Here is a 15,859-nt window from a genome sequence, read left to right as displayed (position 1 = left end):
ATTATTTAGTACCCAAATGGAAAAGGTTGATCAATAGTTCATCTAGATTTGGCATAGGAGTCTCTTGTCGTAACGGATAGTATTCCGTAAAATCACCGTGGAGCAGACAACTTCAAGAAATGAAGTTTTCAAAATAGAAAAGGAAATTGAGTAAAATTCATGGCGGATCCCTAACTTATCTTTTTTTGTCATCGCGGTACCCACACTCCCAAAAATACAATTCTGAGTCCCTAAATTTGTTAATTAGTTCACGTGAGGTCCAAATCACAATTATCCTTGCTAAACGTGGACCTGACATGTGGATCCCACATGCCAGATCCACCTCTCTCCTTTCTCTGACATGTGGGGCTCGAGTTCGGCGCGGCGGAACATGAGGCCACCGAGCTTGACGGCGGACATCGGCTGTTCATGGCGCAGGGGAGGGAGGGAGGAGGGGCGCTCGCGGCCGAGCTCGAGCGCGCCAATGGAGGGAGCAGGGATCTCCACTGCTGCCTGGCCGCGCTGGATTCGGCCAGGGAGAGGAAGGAGCCGTCGCCGCGGCTGCCCCACCGCGGGATCTGGCCGACGCGCTCGAGCAGGGCGGGTCGGCCTCGCCGACGGTCGCGCGGGTGTGCGGGCCTGGCCGCCATGCCTAGCGGCTCCGCCCAGCCGTGCGTTGCCGTGCCGCACTACCGCCGCACCCCACCGCGCCGCCCCTCGCTCGAAGCCGCCGCACCGCTGCGTCGCAGCTACCCAGCCCGGCTACCCCCCGTCCGCCGCGTGCGGATCCGCCAAGACAGAGAGGAGGACGGAGGGAGGGCACTGGGAGGGAGCGCGCCGGCAAGGGAGGAGGGCGTAGAGGGGGGGGGGTCATGGCCTTAGCGCGGCGGCGGAGGAGGCGGCCGGCAGCCGAGGAGCAGGCGGAGGGCGCCAGGGAGGAGTGGCGCAGTGGGCAGTGGCAGATGAAGAGAGGAGGAGGGTGACGGGAGACCGGAGGTGGGGCGCACCGTGAGGGAGCTCGAGTTCGGGCCGGGCCACGCGCCATGGCCGGCGCGGGGAGGGAGGAGGACGGCGCGGCGGCCTGCGCTGGGAGGGAGGAGGGCTGCGCGGCGGCAGCTTGGCGCGGTGTGGAAGGGAGAGGAAGGAGGGAGGTGGATCTAATATGTGGGCCCCACATGTCAGGTTCATGTTTAGCATGAACCAATTAATAAATTTTGGACTCATAATTGTATTTTTGAGAAATTAGAGACCGCGATGACATAGAAAAACAAGTTTAAGCACCGTCATGAATTTTACTTAAGGAAATTCAACAAGCGACTAACAAGTGGGGCTAGGTCGGGGCCACCACAGCATCACGTGCGCCCATCCGAGCCGTAATTTCTCCTCAGACTCCAATCCAAACCGTCCAAACCAAGTTGGCCGTTTGCATAAAACCCCGCTGGGTGCGGTCGCCGCGCCGTCTCGTTCTCGTTTCGCCTCGTCCCGCTCCGACGCTCTCCGCCCCGGTCCCGCCGCCCGCCGCGGCCGCCTCGCCAAGAAACACCCCCGACGCAAGGTGGAGCCGCTAGAAAGGGGCCAGGTTTCACCGTGGAAGGGTAGAGAAGGCAAATCCAGGGAGAAAGGAGGGACGATGGCGTTCAAGGCCAAATACAAGCAGCACCTGCGCTCCAGCGCTGGAAGGACCGCAGATGGCGGCGGCGGCGGCCATGGAGCAGCCGGAGCTACGCCGCAGAACTCGCCGCGACAAGGACCCCTCCCTTTGCCGCGACGTTCACCTTCGCCGCTGGATGTCGAGGTTAGGGGTTCGTGCAGCGCCTTGGGTGTTTTCTTGGCGGAATTTGGTGCGTAGGAGGTTCTCGCGCTCGACTTATTGGGGATTCTCTGTGGGGCTTTGATTGAATTCGAGGGTTTGGCGTCTGGGCTCGGATAATTTCTGTTTCCTCGTCGGAAAATGTTCCCAGTTGGCTTGGTGGGTTCTTGACTATGGGGGAGGAAGATGCAATGTCCCTTGATGAATGATGCCACGGGAATATCAAATACGGAGTTCTTGCGGCGGCTTCGTCCACATGCTTGTGCCATTCCGGCCTGATTCTTTGGCTCTTTGCTTGAGTGCTTCAAAGCCCTGATTAGCTGCTTGTCATGCTGGATCCTGTATGGCCCTGGTGGTTTACTTGGATTTTAACTGGATTTTAATCTGTACCAGGGGGATGCTCTAATTTGCATTCTGATGCAGCTTCTGGTAGAATTGTCTTAGGGTGGTTGTGATGTTTGATTGGTAGAGTCATGGTCTTTAATTTGTCTCTCTTGTCACCAGTTATGGTTAACATCTTGAACTTGCATAGCATTTGGTTGTTTCTGGGGTCATCTGAAAACGAGTCAAAGAGTTCTTGTGTTGTGTTTGAAAATCTTAAGTCTGAATCACTTGTAGCAAATCTTAACAAAATTCTATGGGATATGTTGTGTCATCCCATTAACTTAAATAATTCATGTAGCATTTGTGAAATAATGTGTTGGCGTGTAGCATAACAATAGAGGGAAAATATCCATTTCCATGGAACGTACTCAGCTGCTGCGTGTATGGATCTTCCATAGGACGGGCATGATTGGTGATAGATTTAGACCAATTCCTTGATGCATAACCGCAAAGGGAAATGGTCCATGCAAGTTTATTTGTGTTTCTCTGTTATACAATATTCTTTGTTCATGATTTTGTATTGTGTCTCTGTTATATGATGTTCTTTATTCAGACTTTTTCTTATCATGAGTATACGGTTCTTGTACTGCAGTGCAAAATGCCTCGATACAATGAACACTGCAATCATGATTATCATAATAGTGACACTAGCAGTAGAACCAAGCTATATGTGGGGAGCATTTCTACAGATGCTCGAGAGCAGGATCTTGAGGCTGCTTTCAGCATATATGGGAGGTGAGGAACTGAACATATTCTGGTGATACATTTTCATCACTCGAGTCTTGATGTTGTGTCTGACTTACTGTTTCTGTCATCCGCTTCCCTAGAGTGCAGCGGGTCTGCACCCCGATAACTATGGATTTGTTGTAAGTAGAATCTGTCACTTCTTCGATTTGCAAGTTATATCCTCCTTTAATCTTTCTATTTAATAATAGGTGCTTAGCTATGATGTTCCCATGCATTTAACATCACCATTGTGTTTTTGTTTGCTACATAGGTGTTTTATGAACCACAGGATGCAGATGCTGCAAGGTGTCATCTTAACGGCAAAGAATTTTTTGGGAGTCGCATCAGTGTTGAGTTTGCAAAAGAGGTAATCTGTTACAGTTCATCTCTGTTCTTTTACAACACGTGACATTTTACCAAATTTAGTCATGAAATTACTTTCTAACCAGCCCAAGTTCGGTAACAACAGAAGTAGGGAGCTAATGAAATGCATTACCATATTTTTGCAACTGAAATATGAGTTCAATCTTGTTGAAATTACTCAATTTTGTAGGGCAAAGAAACCACAAAAGGCTCAGTAATAAATTTAGATTAGGCGTGGATCATCCTAAATCAATCTTGACAATTGTGAAATGTTTATTTAAAAGTAATTTACTCCAGTGTGTTGTATATGGAATTTCGGTGGGAGTGGCACGATTAGGTTCAGGTGGGTCAATTAATTGAGTTATCTACTTATCTTGCATCAGGTCCATGCAAGTTTATTTGCATGTCTGTCACACAAATGGTCTCTGTGCAGATTTTGTATGTCTGACCTACTATAGTCTTGCAGCACAAAATCCCCCGATACGACAACCACCGTGATCATGATCACTATGGTCAACAAGGTGGTAACACCAAGTTGTTCGTGGGCAACATTTCCCGAGATATCCAGGAATATCATATTGAAGGCCTATTCAGCATATATGGGAGGTGAGCAAATACGTTCGAAATTTAACTTTTGTATTTTTTATGTTAGTATAACTAGTGTAATATTTAACTTCAGTCCTATGACATGCTTAGTTATCTCCCTAATAAAAGAAAAAAAAAGATATTTCCTGTAGCAGCAACAGTGGTTCATGATTTTCTCACTTCTGGTCTTCTGCACATATTCTCATAATTATTTCTAGTTTATTGACTGTACATGATCTCTTTGCTAATTAGTGGAGATTGAAAGTTCAATGTTTATTTTTTGAGATGATTCTGCTGATTTCAAACTATTTACGTAGTGCTATTAGGCATTTCTATTTTCAATGATTCTGCATTACTTGGCTGTCTGATTTAGTAGGTTGCACTTCTGCTTGGCCATTGTTTCACCTTTTTTATTGCCAATTTTCCATCACAAGACAAAGTCCTTTGTGAGTTTTAACTGGATAATCTTGTCAACGGTTTTGGGGGCTGGTGCCCTACGCCAACACCAGTGTCCATGGTTGAAGTGGCTCTTGACGAAATTGGTTTCTGTTGCTCCAAGTTTTAAGCAGCTTTTAACAATTCTTTTTAAAAATTTCCCTCTTATTTTTATCAAAATTACACTTATGGAAAAGTGGCATTTAGTTTGGATATCTGTAGATACATTTTCGTTATCTAAGTCTTGATGGCGTTACTCTTTCTGTCAATCATTCCCCAAGAGTGCGCAACGTGTATCTCAAGCGGAAATTTGCCTTCGTTGTAAGTGGAGTTTCTCACTTCTTTGACAAACGGGATGTCCACCTGTAATATTTCTAGATAATAATGGGCACTTCATTATGTTCACATTTAAGACCACATCCCCTGTGTTTTCGTTTGCTGGATCATATTGCAGGAGTTCTATGATCCCCATGATGCATATAATGCAAGGCGCGAACTTGATGCTGAAGAATTTGGTTGGAGTCTTATCTTTGTTGAGTTTGCAACTGGGGTAATCTCTTGCTACTGCTGTTTTTTTTATACTATAAGGACATTTAACCAAATTATATGCACTTTGTTGTTTGTTTTGGTTTTCTTTTTGGTTGCTCCATTCATTTATACTTTTATGCCCTTTGTTGATCTTTTCCCTAGTTTACTTGGCATATTTGTGTTGATTATACCATAGGTTGAGAGCGGTCCAGGCGGTCCTGCTCCTATCCGCCGCTATAACTGTGGGACATATGGGCACCAGTCTCATGATAGCAAAGCTGGTGACTGGAAAGATAGGAGCTACCCATGTGGAGAAAGCGGCCACATCAGCAAAAACTACCGGAACAGTCATAATGACCTCGGGTATTTCCTTGAATTCAATTGCTGACGATGAAAGTGAAGTGCGATAGTATAATATTTCTAGAAAGAGGAAAATTGCCATAGTTGTGCTCCACCTCCACTTGTGCTATATGTTGATGTGGTAAGAAAATACTTAGACTGACTATACATGTTAGTATTTATATTGATTGGCTGCACATGTTACCTGTTAAAAACTGGAACACGAATTTGCAAGTAAAAACCTTAACTGCAAAAAGACAAAAAAAAATGCTGAATTATTTTTGTATAATGCATAGCATGTGAAGCTGTGTGCTTTCCTAATGTCTGCTTTTGTAGCAACGTATTGTTATTAACTTTGTTTTTCTCATTAGCAAACGGGGTTTGCAATCTCTCAGGAGGGAGTACCGTGCTGGTGGTGAAGAATTGCAGTCAGGAAGCCCCCGTTACTGTCGCAGCCCTAGGAGTCCCCTACCACGGCCAAGGAAGAAAGCTAAACACAGTGGTTCATGTCATGATGACAACCGACACCCTATTTCCAATGGCTAAAGCGATGATGAAACATGATTGAAATAGGCCCTTTTCGCCTGGGGGAGTGCATCGCCATGAACTGAAACTCTTAAACAGTGTATTCCTGAAGATTAGGTTGTAACTGTATAGATGCGATGAGGCATGGTGTCTGAAATACCTTGGTCGTTACTGCGTGCACCTTCCTTGTTTGAAGAATAGGTTGTGCGCTCTCTGGAAAGCTCTGTTGGATAGCATAGATCATTTGGGTAGTTAGCGAGGTAGCTGTACAGTTGTTTGTAGCTGAACCACGTGACCAGCATATAGATCTGTAATCTGTATTCGAATTCAAATACATGTATATTGATCTGCAATCTTTTCTTAGGTTCTGTCATTAATTCGAAATACATGTACGTCTTACAGAAGGGTTTGTTGCAAACATTATAGAGAAAGGGAAACAATGCTTGTTGCGAACAAAATCATTTTGTTGCAGGACTATATAGTCCTCTATCCATCAATGTACAACGTATTTTGTTTCAGAAATTCCACGCTGCTAATTCATTTCTTCCTCCCTTTATCTCCCTGGATCGGATCTTTGATCTGGGTTATGCTAGTCCTAATTGCAATCTCTGATTGGCATCTGCTGCAGAAAAAAAAAAGCTAAGCACAACGTGTCGTGTGCTTTTTTTACAGCCAGACCGGAAGGGACCAGGTCGGCAACCTCGTTAGAACGCGTTTCGAGCCAGACCGGAAGGGACCAGGGTCGGCAACTTCGTCAGAACGTTTCGAGCCAGACCGGAAGGGACCAGGTCGGCGCACCATAGATCGATCAAGCGAGAACGGGGTGTGTGACCGGCAAGCCACAACACCATCGAACGGGAAGATTGCCAACAGCGCCTGCCGCGCTGTGACCAACGTGTCTGGAAACCGGTACATGAATAGGTTCGATCTCGTTTGCGCAAGCGTTGCGGGACAAAACGAGGACCCCGGCTCGGCTGGCTCGAGGCGCGGGGCTTCTCGAGGAAAAAAAAAAGGACATCATGGATTTCTCGGGCCAGATTTCAGCCCGAGGCCCATGAAATAACGCTCCGGTGCGGCCCATTAAGCCAGTAGACAGGGACCCCTAGTCCTCACCACCTGTTCGGCGGCCGTCGCATAAACCCCGGCGCGCGGGCGCCTCGCCCACTGTCTCGCCGTCGCCGAGGCCGCCGCCTCCTCGCCGACTAGGGTTCCCGTGACGCCGCCGCTTGCATCCTCGGGAGGTGCGTGCTCTCCGCTGACCCGAACCTTCCGCCTTCGCTGATCACTCTCGTTCGTTCATACCACCCGGCGCCCGCCCGCTCGATTCTTCTCTTAGCATTCACTGGGGGGGGGGGGGGGGGCAGCGGGTTGGTGCCCGCTTTTTTAGTTGTCGCGTGTTGTTATTGGCTTGATTTGCTGCATGATCATCGTTTACCTGTTCGTTCGCGTCATTCAAATGGTCGTGGCAGGGGCGCGTGTCGGAATTCGCGGTTTTTTTTTGCCTGATTTGTTTGCAAAATGCTGCTTTTTTCTTTTTCGTTTTTCGTTGTCTGTCAAGACCATGTTAGGATGGAGGTCAATTTTTCCCTTGAAGGAGGCCTAGGTGTGAGGGATTACGAAAATTAGGGCTTTGATTGCATCGTTTCATTGGTTTGTCTTAGGGTTCTGTGAAATCCGTGGAGACCTGATTATTGTCTCAGTTAGTTCTAGTTCACGGTACATGTAGTCTCTCAACTGTTTCCACTGTCCAGAATCATTTCAACTGAGATACTTGATTAGTTGCTGTGTTGTACGAGATTGTTTTTGTGTGTCGTTCGTCTAATTGACGGCTTTTGGCTTGATTTGTTGGGGGTCTTTTTTCTTTCTCAAGATCATGCTAGGACTGACGGATCACAGCTTACATTTTCGTGGTCTTGTTGTTACGGGGTTCATCTGAAATGACAAGAGTTCAAGAGTTTTTTGGAGCTGTGCCTATGTGAGAAAATCTTTATCACCTGTTCCCGTGATGCTTCACACAATCTTTGTAACTTATTTTGTGCCATCCCTAGGATGTATCTAACCGCTAACTTTGTACTGCTAAAATGGCATGCAGAAAATAGAGTTTTTCAGGAAGCAATTACTCCTCTGCATTATGTATGAATCTTCCATATATAGGAGTAGCATGATTAGGGGAACATAGGCTAACTAATTGTGGTCACTTCCATGAGATCCATGCATGTTCATTTGCTATCAGACAAATAAATGTTCTGTGTAGTTATTGTATCCTGACATTTTCTCGTCATGTAGAGCAAAATGCCTCGATACGATGACCGCTATGATTACGATGATCGATACGACCACTATGGTCGACATGGTGGTAACACCAAGTTGTACGTGGGTCAGATTTCTCCTCATACTCAGATACATGATCTTGAGGACCTTTTCAGCAAATATGGGAGGTGAGCAAACTACTTCTGAGCTTTGACTTTATGTAATTGTATTGGGAGCTGGTCCTGAAATGAAATTGTGTTGCTCGTTTAACTTGTTTTCTTGAAATCTCTTATTACAAGTGATACGTTCTAACTGCAAATGGTTTTTCTAAATGGCTGCTAAAACTGAGCCACGTCATAGAAATACAAATCTACTGCAAGCTTCAAAGCAATTTTTAAGTTGTTTATTCAGCGATTATTGAACTATCAGAGTTCTTCATCATTGGTAAATTATAAATTCCTAGCGTGTTAGTACAACTAATTGTATAACATTTCACACCAGTCCTATTGACAATCTTTATTTCTCATTAATAGAAATTATGTTTTCTGTAGCTGCATTGGTGCTTCACTATTTTGACCCCTTCTGATTCTTCTGGGTATGTTCTTCTTAAAAAGAAGTTATTTCTATGTAGGCTGCTGACCCTTGTGTTCTCTGCATTGTTTGTTATGCATTGTGCATAATGCTATCACAAGTGGAGACCAAAGTTCAGGTTTTGTTTTTCTTTTTCCAGATGATTCTGGTGATTTCAAACGTTTTACATAGTGGTACTAGGTGTTGCATTTCTTGTTTTAATGCTGCTGCATTGCTTTGCTGTCTGAAAGTATGTTGTGCTCCTGCTTGGCTTTTCATTTCCCTTTCTCTATTGCCAATTTTCCACCACATGTCATTCTCTTATGAGCTTTAACTAATAATCTTGTTTAAGGAAACATGCTTTTAGAAACTCTTCGAAAAGTTCTGCCATTTTCTTTAGTCTAAATTACACTGATGGCAAAGTAGTGTTCAATTTGACTACTGCCTGGTGATACGTTTTTCATTACTGAGTCTTGATGGCCTTACTTTCTTGCAGACTGCGGAAAGTGGATCTGAAGAGGGACTTTGGCTTTGTTGTAAGTAGATCTCGTCACTCCTTTGATTTGCACGATGTGCTCCTGCAATCTTTCTAGTTAATAATCAGTACTTCATTATGCTGTTCATATTTAAGGCCAGTGTTTGTTTTTGGTTTGCTGGATCTCCTGCAGGAGTTTAGTGATCCTCGGGATGCCGATGACGCAAGGTATGATCTTGATGGCCGAAAATTTGATGGGAGTTGTATCGTTGTTGAGTTTGCAAGAGGGGTAAGCTGTTGCTGTTTATCATTGTTCTTTACATTTGACATTATCTAATATGCTTCCTTTGCTGTATGTTTTTTGGAGCTATAATAGAGCTTTGCTGAATTGCTGTCTCAGATGATAGTATTAATTGGCTGTACTTGTTGGTTGCTCTGTTCACTTATACTTCACTGCCCTTTTTTCATCTCTTCCCTAGTCCAATTGACATGTTTGCTGATTTCCCTAGGTCCCGTGTGGTCCAGGAGGTGTCCGCCAATATGGCAGAGGACCTCCTGGCCGCTGCTATAACTGTGGGATGGATGGGCACTGGGTTCGTGATTGCAAAGCTAGTGACTGGCGGGATAGGTGCTACCGCTGTGGAGAAATGGGCCATCTAGAAAGAAACTGCCAGAACAGTCCAAAGGATCTGAAGTATTTCCTTGATTTTTCTAGCCGTCTCGCATGTGCCCTTTTTTAGTGCACAATTGATTTGGAAGTTCGCAAATACAGGCGAGACAGACGCTACTCAAGGTCTCCATCTCCTCGCCATGGAAAGGGCCAAGGGAGAAGCAGAAGCTACTCAAGGTCTCCGTCTCCTCGTCATGCAAGGGGCCGAAGCTGGACTTACAGGTATTGCATTAAACCCCTGGTTGCATTATTGTCTTGTGATTGAATGCTGCAGTTGTGCCATGCATAGTTGCTTGTGCTTGTTAAGGATAAAGTGAAGTGTGGTAGTATAATGTTATTGTAAGGCCTACCAAGGGAAATTGTAATTGTTGTGTTCCGCTCGTGCTGTATTTATGTTGATGTGATAAGGATATATGTCGATTTGACCAATTTTTTTCAATATTCTAGCTAATTGGTAACTGATGCCCCTCAAGTGTCTAAATTAATTGATGATACTTATAGCCTGTTATGAACAGCCATATTACATGTACACAAGTTTCCAAGTAAAAACCTGTCCTGCAAGAAAAAGGCTGCTGAATTATTTTGTGCAATGCAAAGCTGTGAAACTCAGTGCTTTCCATTCCTTCCATTGATGTTTGCTTCCGTAACAATCTTATTAACTGTGTTTTCATCACTAACAGTAGGTCGCCACCGCCAAGGAGGGATTACAACACTGGTGGGGAAGAGTTGCCGTCAAAAAGCGCCCATTACAGCCCCAACCCCAGGAGGAACCTCCCACCAAGGGAACAAGCTGAACGCAATGGCTCATATCATGGTGGGAGCCCCAGAAGAGGTGAAGCTCGTGAGAAGCGCCAGTGACCCGGAACTTGAGACTCTGGGGTTGTGAATTCTCAAAACTCTCCAATTTGGATGACTATGCTGAGGCATTGTCTGAAGAATCTTAGCTTTTGTGTAGATTGGATTGTGAATTCTCAGAGAAGCTCGCCTGAATGCTGCTAGTTTTGCCGAGGCGTCATATCTGAAGGATCTTGACCGGTTATGGTTCTCTGTTAAGAATCTTGCCTGCAATTATTTACGTTTCTGTGACCTTGATGATCGTGTTGCCTTAACTTGCAATTTGCTTCTAAGGATATGCTAATACTTAATCCATCATGTGAATATGTTAAGCATGTTGCTGAACAATCGTGGCACATCAGGGCCTGCTGGTGAGCAAACAGGTACAGCAATATTTAGCAAAATAAACAGGGTACATGAGCAAAATTACTTGACGAACAGCCTGAAATTCCAGCAGACTTATACTTCCAAGAATACTAGTAATTACAAGGGCAAGCAAAATTTCAATACAATTCAGAACTTGGCGTTGTATGTCAGGGGATGAAGGGACAGATAGACAGTATAGTCAACCAAGAGGCATCTGTTCTCCCTTAAAAGAGAAAAGAAAGGAAAAGAAAAGGAGAGGCATCTGCTTCTAGTTCTTGTAACATTTTTCCAGCGACTTTGGAACAACCGACTCCAGCTCAGAGCTCACCTTCCCTCAGCATTGATCAGCTGCGAGAAGGCATTACTTGTTGACATGTCGGAGTAGTCAATCCCTGTGTGGCTTTCATCTGCAGTGCTGAGCTCTAGGGAGCTTACTACTCTCTTGGCATTTGAAGGGAGTTCAGAGATTTGATTCATGCTGTCGATGTTTGACATGTCCGGGCCAGCCTCCTGCAGCTGCAGCACAAACTCCAGGTTCCACAGCACATCGCCCATTGTGGGACGCTCGACGCCATACTCTGCAAGGCATTTCTCCACCGTCTCTCCAAACTTCCTCAGTGCTTCAGGCCTCACTGTCCCGGCAATGCGCTGGTCAATGACCTGATCGAGCTCTCCCCTCTTTTGCCACTTGATAGCCCACTCTGCAAGGTTAATCATGTCCCTTGGAAGAGTGGGGTCGATAACCGGCCTCGCACAGATCACCTCAAGAAGAACCACACCAAATGAGTACACATCTGATTTGTCAGTCAGCTTCTGTCTCCGGAAGTACTCAGGATCAAGGTACCCAAAGCTCCCTTTCACTGCCGTGCTGACATGCGTTTGATCGAATTCAGGCCCAACCTTTGAGAGGCCAAAATCAGAAACCTTGGCAAGGAGATTTTCATCGAGGAGGATGTTTGCTGACTTGACGTCACGGTGGATGATTGATTTGGCAAAACCGGTGTGAAGGTAGTGGAGCCCTCTTGCTGCTCCTATGCAGATTTCCAGCCTTTTCTTCCAGCTGAGAGGCGGCATATCACTGCCATACAGATGGCTCTTCAGTGTGCCTTTCTCCATGTACTCGTACACCAAGATCATCTCATTGTGTTCATCGCAGTAACCAATGAGTGACACGAGATGACGGTGACGCAGCCCTGACAGAAGTTCAATCTCCGTCCGGAACTCCCTCAACCCTTGGTGAGACTTCTGGTTGCCCCGCTTTACTGCAAGTTTGCTGCCATCCTGCATCACTGCTCTGTAGACCTTCCCAAAGCCTCCAACTCCAATGACCATCTGCTCATCAAAGTGGTTTGTCGCATCTTGCAGCACAACAAATGGAATCCTGTAGCTGGTGTCACCGCTAGTTCCAGATGTAAGAGTGGTCCTGCTGGTTGTTCGGCTACCTGTGGTAAGGAAGCTAAGACCGTTGAGGGGTGTCCAAGAACTTGAGGGCCGGCTTGTCAGTGGTGTACGTGGCTTCTTCTTTCTTCTGCAGCAGATGCAGAGAACAGTACCAATGATGACAGCAGCAACACCTCCAAGAACAGAGCCCAATATGACAGCAAGATGACGCTTTGCCACTGGCGGTGGTGCCACAACGACAACAGACCCGGAACTAATGTTCATCTTCATGATCTCTAGGCCATTCAAGATGCCATCCGGTGCCACATTCTTTAAGCTAGAAGGCCCAATGCTGACGCTGAGCTTACCAGATGGGTCACTTGATGGCAAGACAACATCCATGTAAAATGGCACTGCCAAGTTACCAAAACTCTTAGTGGAGAGATCAAGATCTTTCGTCACTGACGAGCTATCCACATATACATCAAAATAGAGCTGATACGGAGCCTTGCCCACTATGTCACAGAAATGGAATCGGATAAGATAGCTTGACCGACTGTCGACATCAAATTGCCATGTCATATTGAACATGGTGCTGGTGGTGTTCTGCACAAGCAATTGCCTTGCAGTTCTGTATACATTGTCTGGTGCATCCTCTTGTGTTGCTAATCCACCTTGGTAATTCAACTTTCCTGGGAAATTAACAACTTTAGTGGCAGTGGAATTCAAGAAGGAACTCTGATCAGTAGCCCATGTTCGCCAGAGCGTGTCATTGTCAGGAGTCACCTTTGGGCCCCCCACATTGATCCTGTAGAATGTCTGCAACGGTTGCACTGACAGGCCAAGATACTGACCAGGGTTCAGAGTTTGCGCTGAATCAGTTATTAGATCATCAGGAACCGAGATGACCTCAATAGCATTGATGAAGCCCTGTGTGCTGTTGCCAAGAGGTACAAATGTCAGGATGAGCATGTCGCTGGTGATGTTGAGAGAATACTCCCTGAACACAGGCGAAGAACTACTCGACACAGTGAAATTGTCAAGGAGCACGACGTCTTGTGTTGACACCTTGAAGTTTGCCGTGGTAAGATCATAGGTCTGGTATTTGAAGGGAAAAAAGTGAAGCCGAACGAAATGCCGGCCATGACTCTTGAGCTTGAAGGCGTAGGATGATTGCACGGCAAATATTCTGGCAGTCTGATACAGCATAGCACTGTCGAAACCCGAGACCAAATTCGGCGAAGTGGTTGCGGCGGTGCTCTGGGTGGACGTCAATATGGCCGCACCGGAGTTGTCTGCCTGGAAAATCCTCTGGTCAACAGTTGCATCGACCGTGGAGCCGCAGTTGATGAGGTAGTTGTCTGCAGGGGTGAAATCAGCATTGCAGGTGCAAACAATCCAGATTGCCACAGAAAGGACTAGATGCAGGTTGAGGTTAACAGTCCTACTATCCATGGCGAGTTCTGACGCAGATTGGGGCACGAATCACAGAGAGGTGCAGAAAGGCAGAAAGGGCTATGTGAAAGGAAGGTGCAAGGACTGAAGAGAGCAGGATTGCAGGAATGCTTTTAACTCCTTTCAGAGGCGCAAGCGCAAGCACACCGCTGAAGCAACGAGTCCATTCCGGATTGCAAGGACAAGCAGAAACAGGAGAGAGAAAGGAATGGAGAAGCTGGAATTCTGCTGCGGCGGGAGCGAGGAAGCGAAATCACGGCCGCACGCAGAAGAAACCTTGGTTGTCAGGGCCAGCGGCAGCGTTCACCAAGCACGAAGTCGACCTGCGCAAGAGTTGGGTACGAAATTGTCAGTTTCTCCTCCAGCATGGAAGGGTTCAAACAACTGGGAGCACGGCACAAGCTCTGAATCGCAGCAACCAACATGAATCAGCAAACCGAGGCAGGGATGCATCCACGCGAGAAAGAGTCGGTGGCGGAAATTATTTTTACCTCTGCTGAGCGCAGGCCCCAGAAGCCACCCGAAGAAACAGCGTCGCCCCGGACGGGAACGAATCCGGCCGGACAACCTGGGCGCGCTGCTTGTAGTGGCGGCCTGGCGGGGCGAAGAGAAAGGGAAAGCGGGGGTGGTGCTGGCCAGCGGCGGCGGTTTCTTGAGGCCGGGAGCACGCAACAGGTGGAAGGGAAGCGGGCGACGGGCACCGCTTGCCAGCCTGCCCGCCCGCCTCTTTGTTTAACCGCACGGCGCAAAACAAAGCAGACCCCGCGTGGAACGGGACAACGAGATAATCCCCGCTCCCGCGCTAATCCGAGACCAAAAAAAAAAAGCTTCCCGTCGCGATGATGGCGACGGCCGCCGGTGGTGGGTGAGGATGGGCGAGAAGGTCTCCAGTGGAGGAATGAGTCAGTCCTGACTCCTGAGCCGGCCCTCTCGGTCTCTCTCTCGTCTCTCGTAACTTGCTACTGCCGCCGCATGGCGGCGGGGCGGGGGAGCCGACGAGGGGTTGGCGAAGGTGGCGTGCCGTGACGCGCCGCGCGCCGGTGGCCGGTGGGTAGCGGAAGCGGCGGCGAACGGCGGGTGGAGTGGATGAGAACGGCAGCGGCAGCTCTCCTCCCCTGGAGCTACGAAATGAATGCGGGGGCAGGGTCATTAATTAATCTGCTGCGCGGGCCCACCTGGCAGAGAGAGAAGGAGGAGCGGGTACTAGAAGAAACAAGAAAGTTGGTGGCTGGCAGGATACCAGTAGCCTACGAAATGTGCATTTTTTTACAAACGGATAAATCAATGGGAAGATAGAGAGGAGTGAGCTGTCAGTTGGCTCGTCCAAATCGAGAGCGGTTTGGCTACGCGCACGCGCGAGGAGAGACCGATTCTGTTTGTAGTACGTGCGCGCGTGGCCTGGTATCGACGCCGTCGCCGTCGCCGTCGCGGCGCGTACAGGACTTGAGGTAGACACGCGTGGTGCTGGTCTACAGCCGTGGGGTGATGCGATGCGATACGATGGCTACGAGCAGCTGGGTTTTCCAAACCGACCGTTTGCACCAAACCGGCGCCCACCGGTTCCGGTTTACTAAATCGGTTACCGGTAGAAACTGGTCAAATTCAAATTTGAATTCAAAAAACTCAGTTCAACCGGTTCGTACCGGTATACCTGCCGGTTTGACCGGTTTACCGGTCGGTTTAACTGGTAACCGGTCAAATTCAAATTTCATTCTTTTTGTTTAAATTCAAATGCCCGCAAAGTATATTAAATAAATGTTTGTATAATATATTTTAGTCTAAATGAACCCTCCAATCCTCTTTTGTACTACTTTTACATTATATTTGTATACTTTTGTATGCACGTTTTTTGTTTAACTTCAAATCCCCGCAAACTATACTAAATGAACGAATTTTTGAGAAAATTTGACACCATTAGATTCGTCGCACCTTGAAGTATTTTTAGAAAATTTTTGAAAATTTTTCATTTTTTTGAATTTAAATTTAAATTTTGAATTTGGGCCGGTTTGGTACCGGCCCAAACCGGAACCGGGCCGGACCGGTTTGACCGGTAACCGGTCAAACCGGACCGGTTCCCACCGGTTAGGTGAACCCTGACGAGCAGTAGTGTGCTACAGCCCAGCATGGCCTATCCGAAAGCGGCCAGCCAAAAGTCCCAGCCCAATCAACGTTATGTTTGGGTTGT

General features: G+C 47.1%; 3 protein-coding genes across 6 annotated transcripts; 2 read left to right on the top strand and 1 right to left on the bottom strand.

Annotated features, from left to right (window-relative positions):
• The first annotated feature begins 1,460 nt into the window (after nt 1-1,460).
• On the top strand, nt 1,461-6,132 carry LOC120667293. 3 transcript variants are annotated; one of them, XM_039947386.1, is made up of 9 exons: nt 1,461-1,774; nt 2,766-2,908; nt 3,001-3,039; nt 3,171-3,266; nt 3,729-3,868; nt 4,564-4,603; nt 4,737-4,832; nt 5,007-5,173; nt 5,545-6,132. In XM_039947386.1, the coding sequence occupies exons 1-9, from the start codon at nt 1,610-1,612 to the stop codon at nt 5,715-5,717; spliced, it is 1,059 nt and encodes a 352-aa protein (XP_039803320.1). In that variant the 5' UTR covers nt 1,461-1,609; the 3' UTR covers nt 5,718-6,132. The 3 variants fall into 3 exon arrangements, with proteins under 3 accessions (XP_039803320.1, XP_039803319.1, XP_039803321.1); XM_039947385.1 differs by having other exon boundaries at nt 5,521-6,132; XM_039947387.1 differs by lacking the exon at nt 5,007-5,173.
• A 644-nt stretch (nt 6,133-6,776) lies between these two features.
• LOC120667292 (serine/arginine-rich splicing factor RS2Z33-like) lies at nt 6,777-10,731 on the top strand. Of its 2 annotated transcripts, none has more exons than XM_039947384.1 (7): nt 6,777-6,915; nt 7,961-8,112; nt 8,991-9,030; nt 9,163-9,258; nt 9,479-9,663; nt 9,742-9,861; nt 10,323-10,731. In XM_039947384.1, exons 2-7 carry the CDS (start codon nt 7,967-7,969, stop codon nt 10,495-10,497), a joined length of 762 nt encoding a protein of 253 aa, XP_039803318.1. In that variant the 5' UTR covers nt 6,777-6,915; nt 7,961-7,966; the 3' UTR covers nt 10,498-10,731. The 2 variants fall into 2 exon arrangements, with proteins under 2 accessions (XP_039803318.1, XP_039803317.1); XM_039947383.1 differs by having other exon boundaries at nt 10,320-10,731.
• Nucleotides 10,732-10,848: 117 nt separating this feature from the next.
• On the bottom strand, nt 10,849-14,794 carry LOC120667291 (receptor-like protein kinase HERK 1). The gene is made up of 2 exons (XM_039947382.1): nt 14,166-14,794; nt 10,849-13,997 (listed from the first exon to the last, which is right to left on the bottom strand). The coding sequence occupies exon 2, from the start codon at nt 13,672-13,674 to the stop codon at nt 11,164-11,166; it is 2,511 nt and encodes an 836-aa protein (XP_039803316.1). The 5' UTR covers nt 13,675-13,997; nt 14,166-14,794; the 3' UTR covers nt 10,849-11,163.
• Between the last annotated feature and the right edge of the window lie 1,065 nt (nt 14,795-15,859).

Source organism: Panicum virgatum, chromosome 3N (assembly GCF_016808335.1).
Source record: "Panicum virgatum strain AP13 chromosome 3N, P.virgatum_v5, whole genome shotgun sequence".
Taxonomy (NCBI): Eukaryota; Viridiplantae; Streptophyta; class Magnoliopsida; order Poales; family Poaceae; genus Panicum; species Panicum virgatum.
The sequence above is the reverse complement of the archived record's forward strand: the minus strand, read 5'-3'. Positions and strand labels throughout refer to the sequence as shown.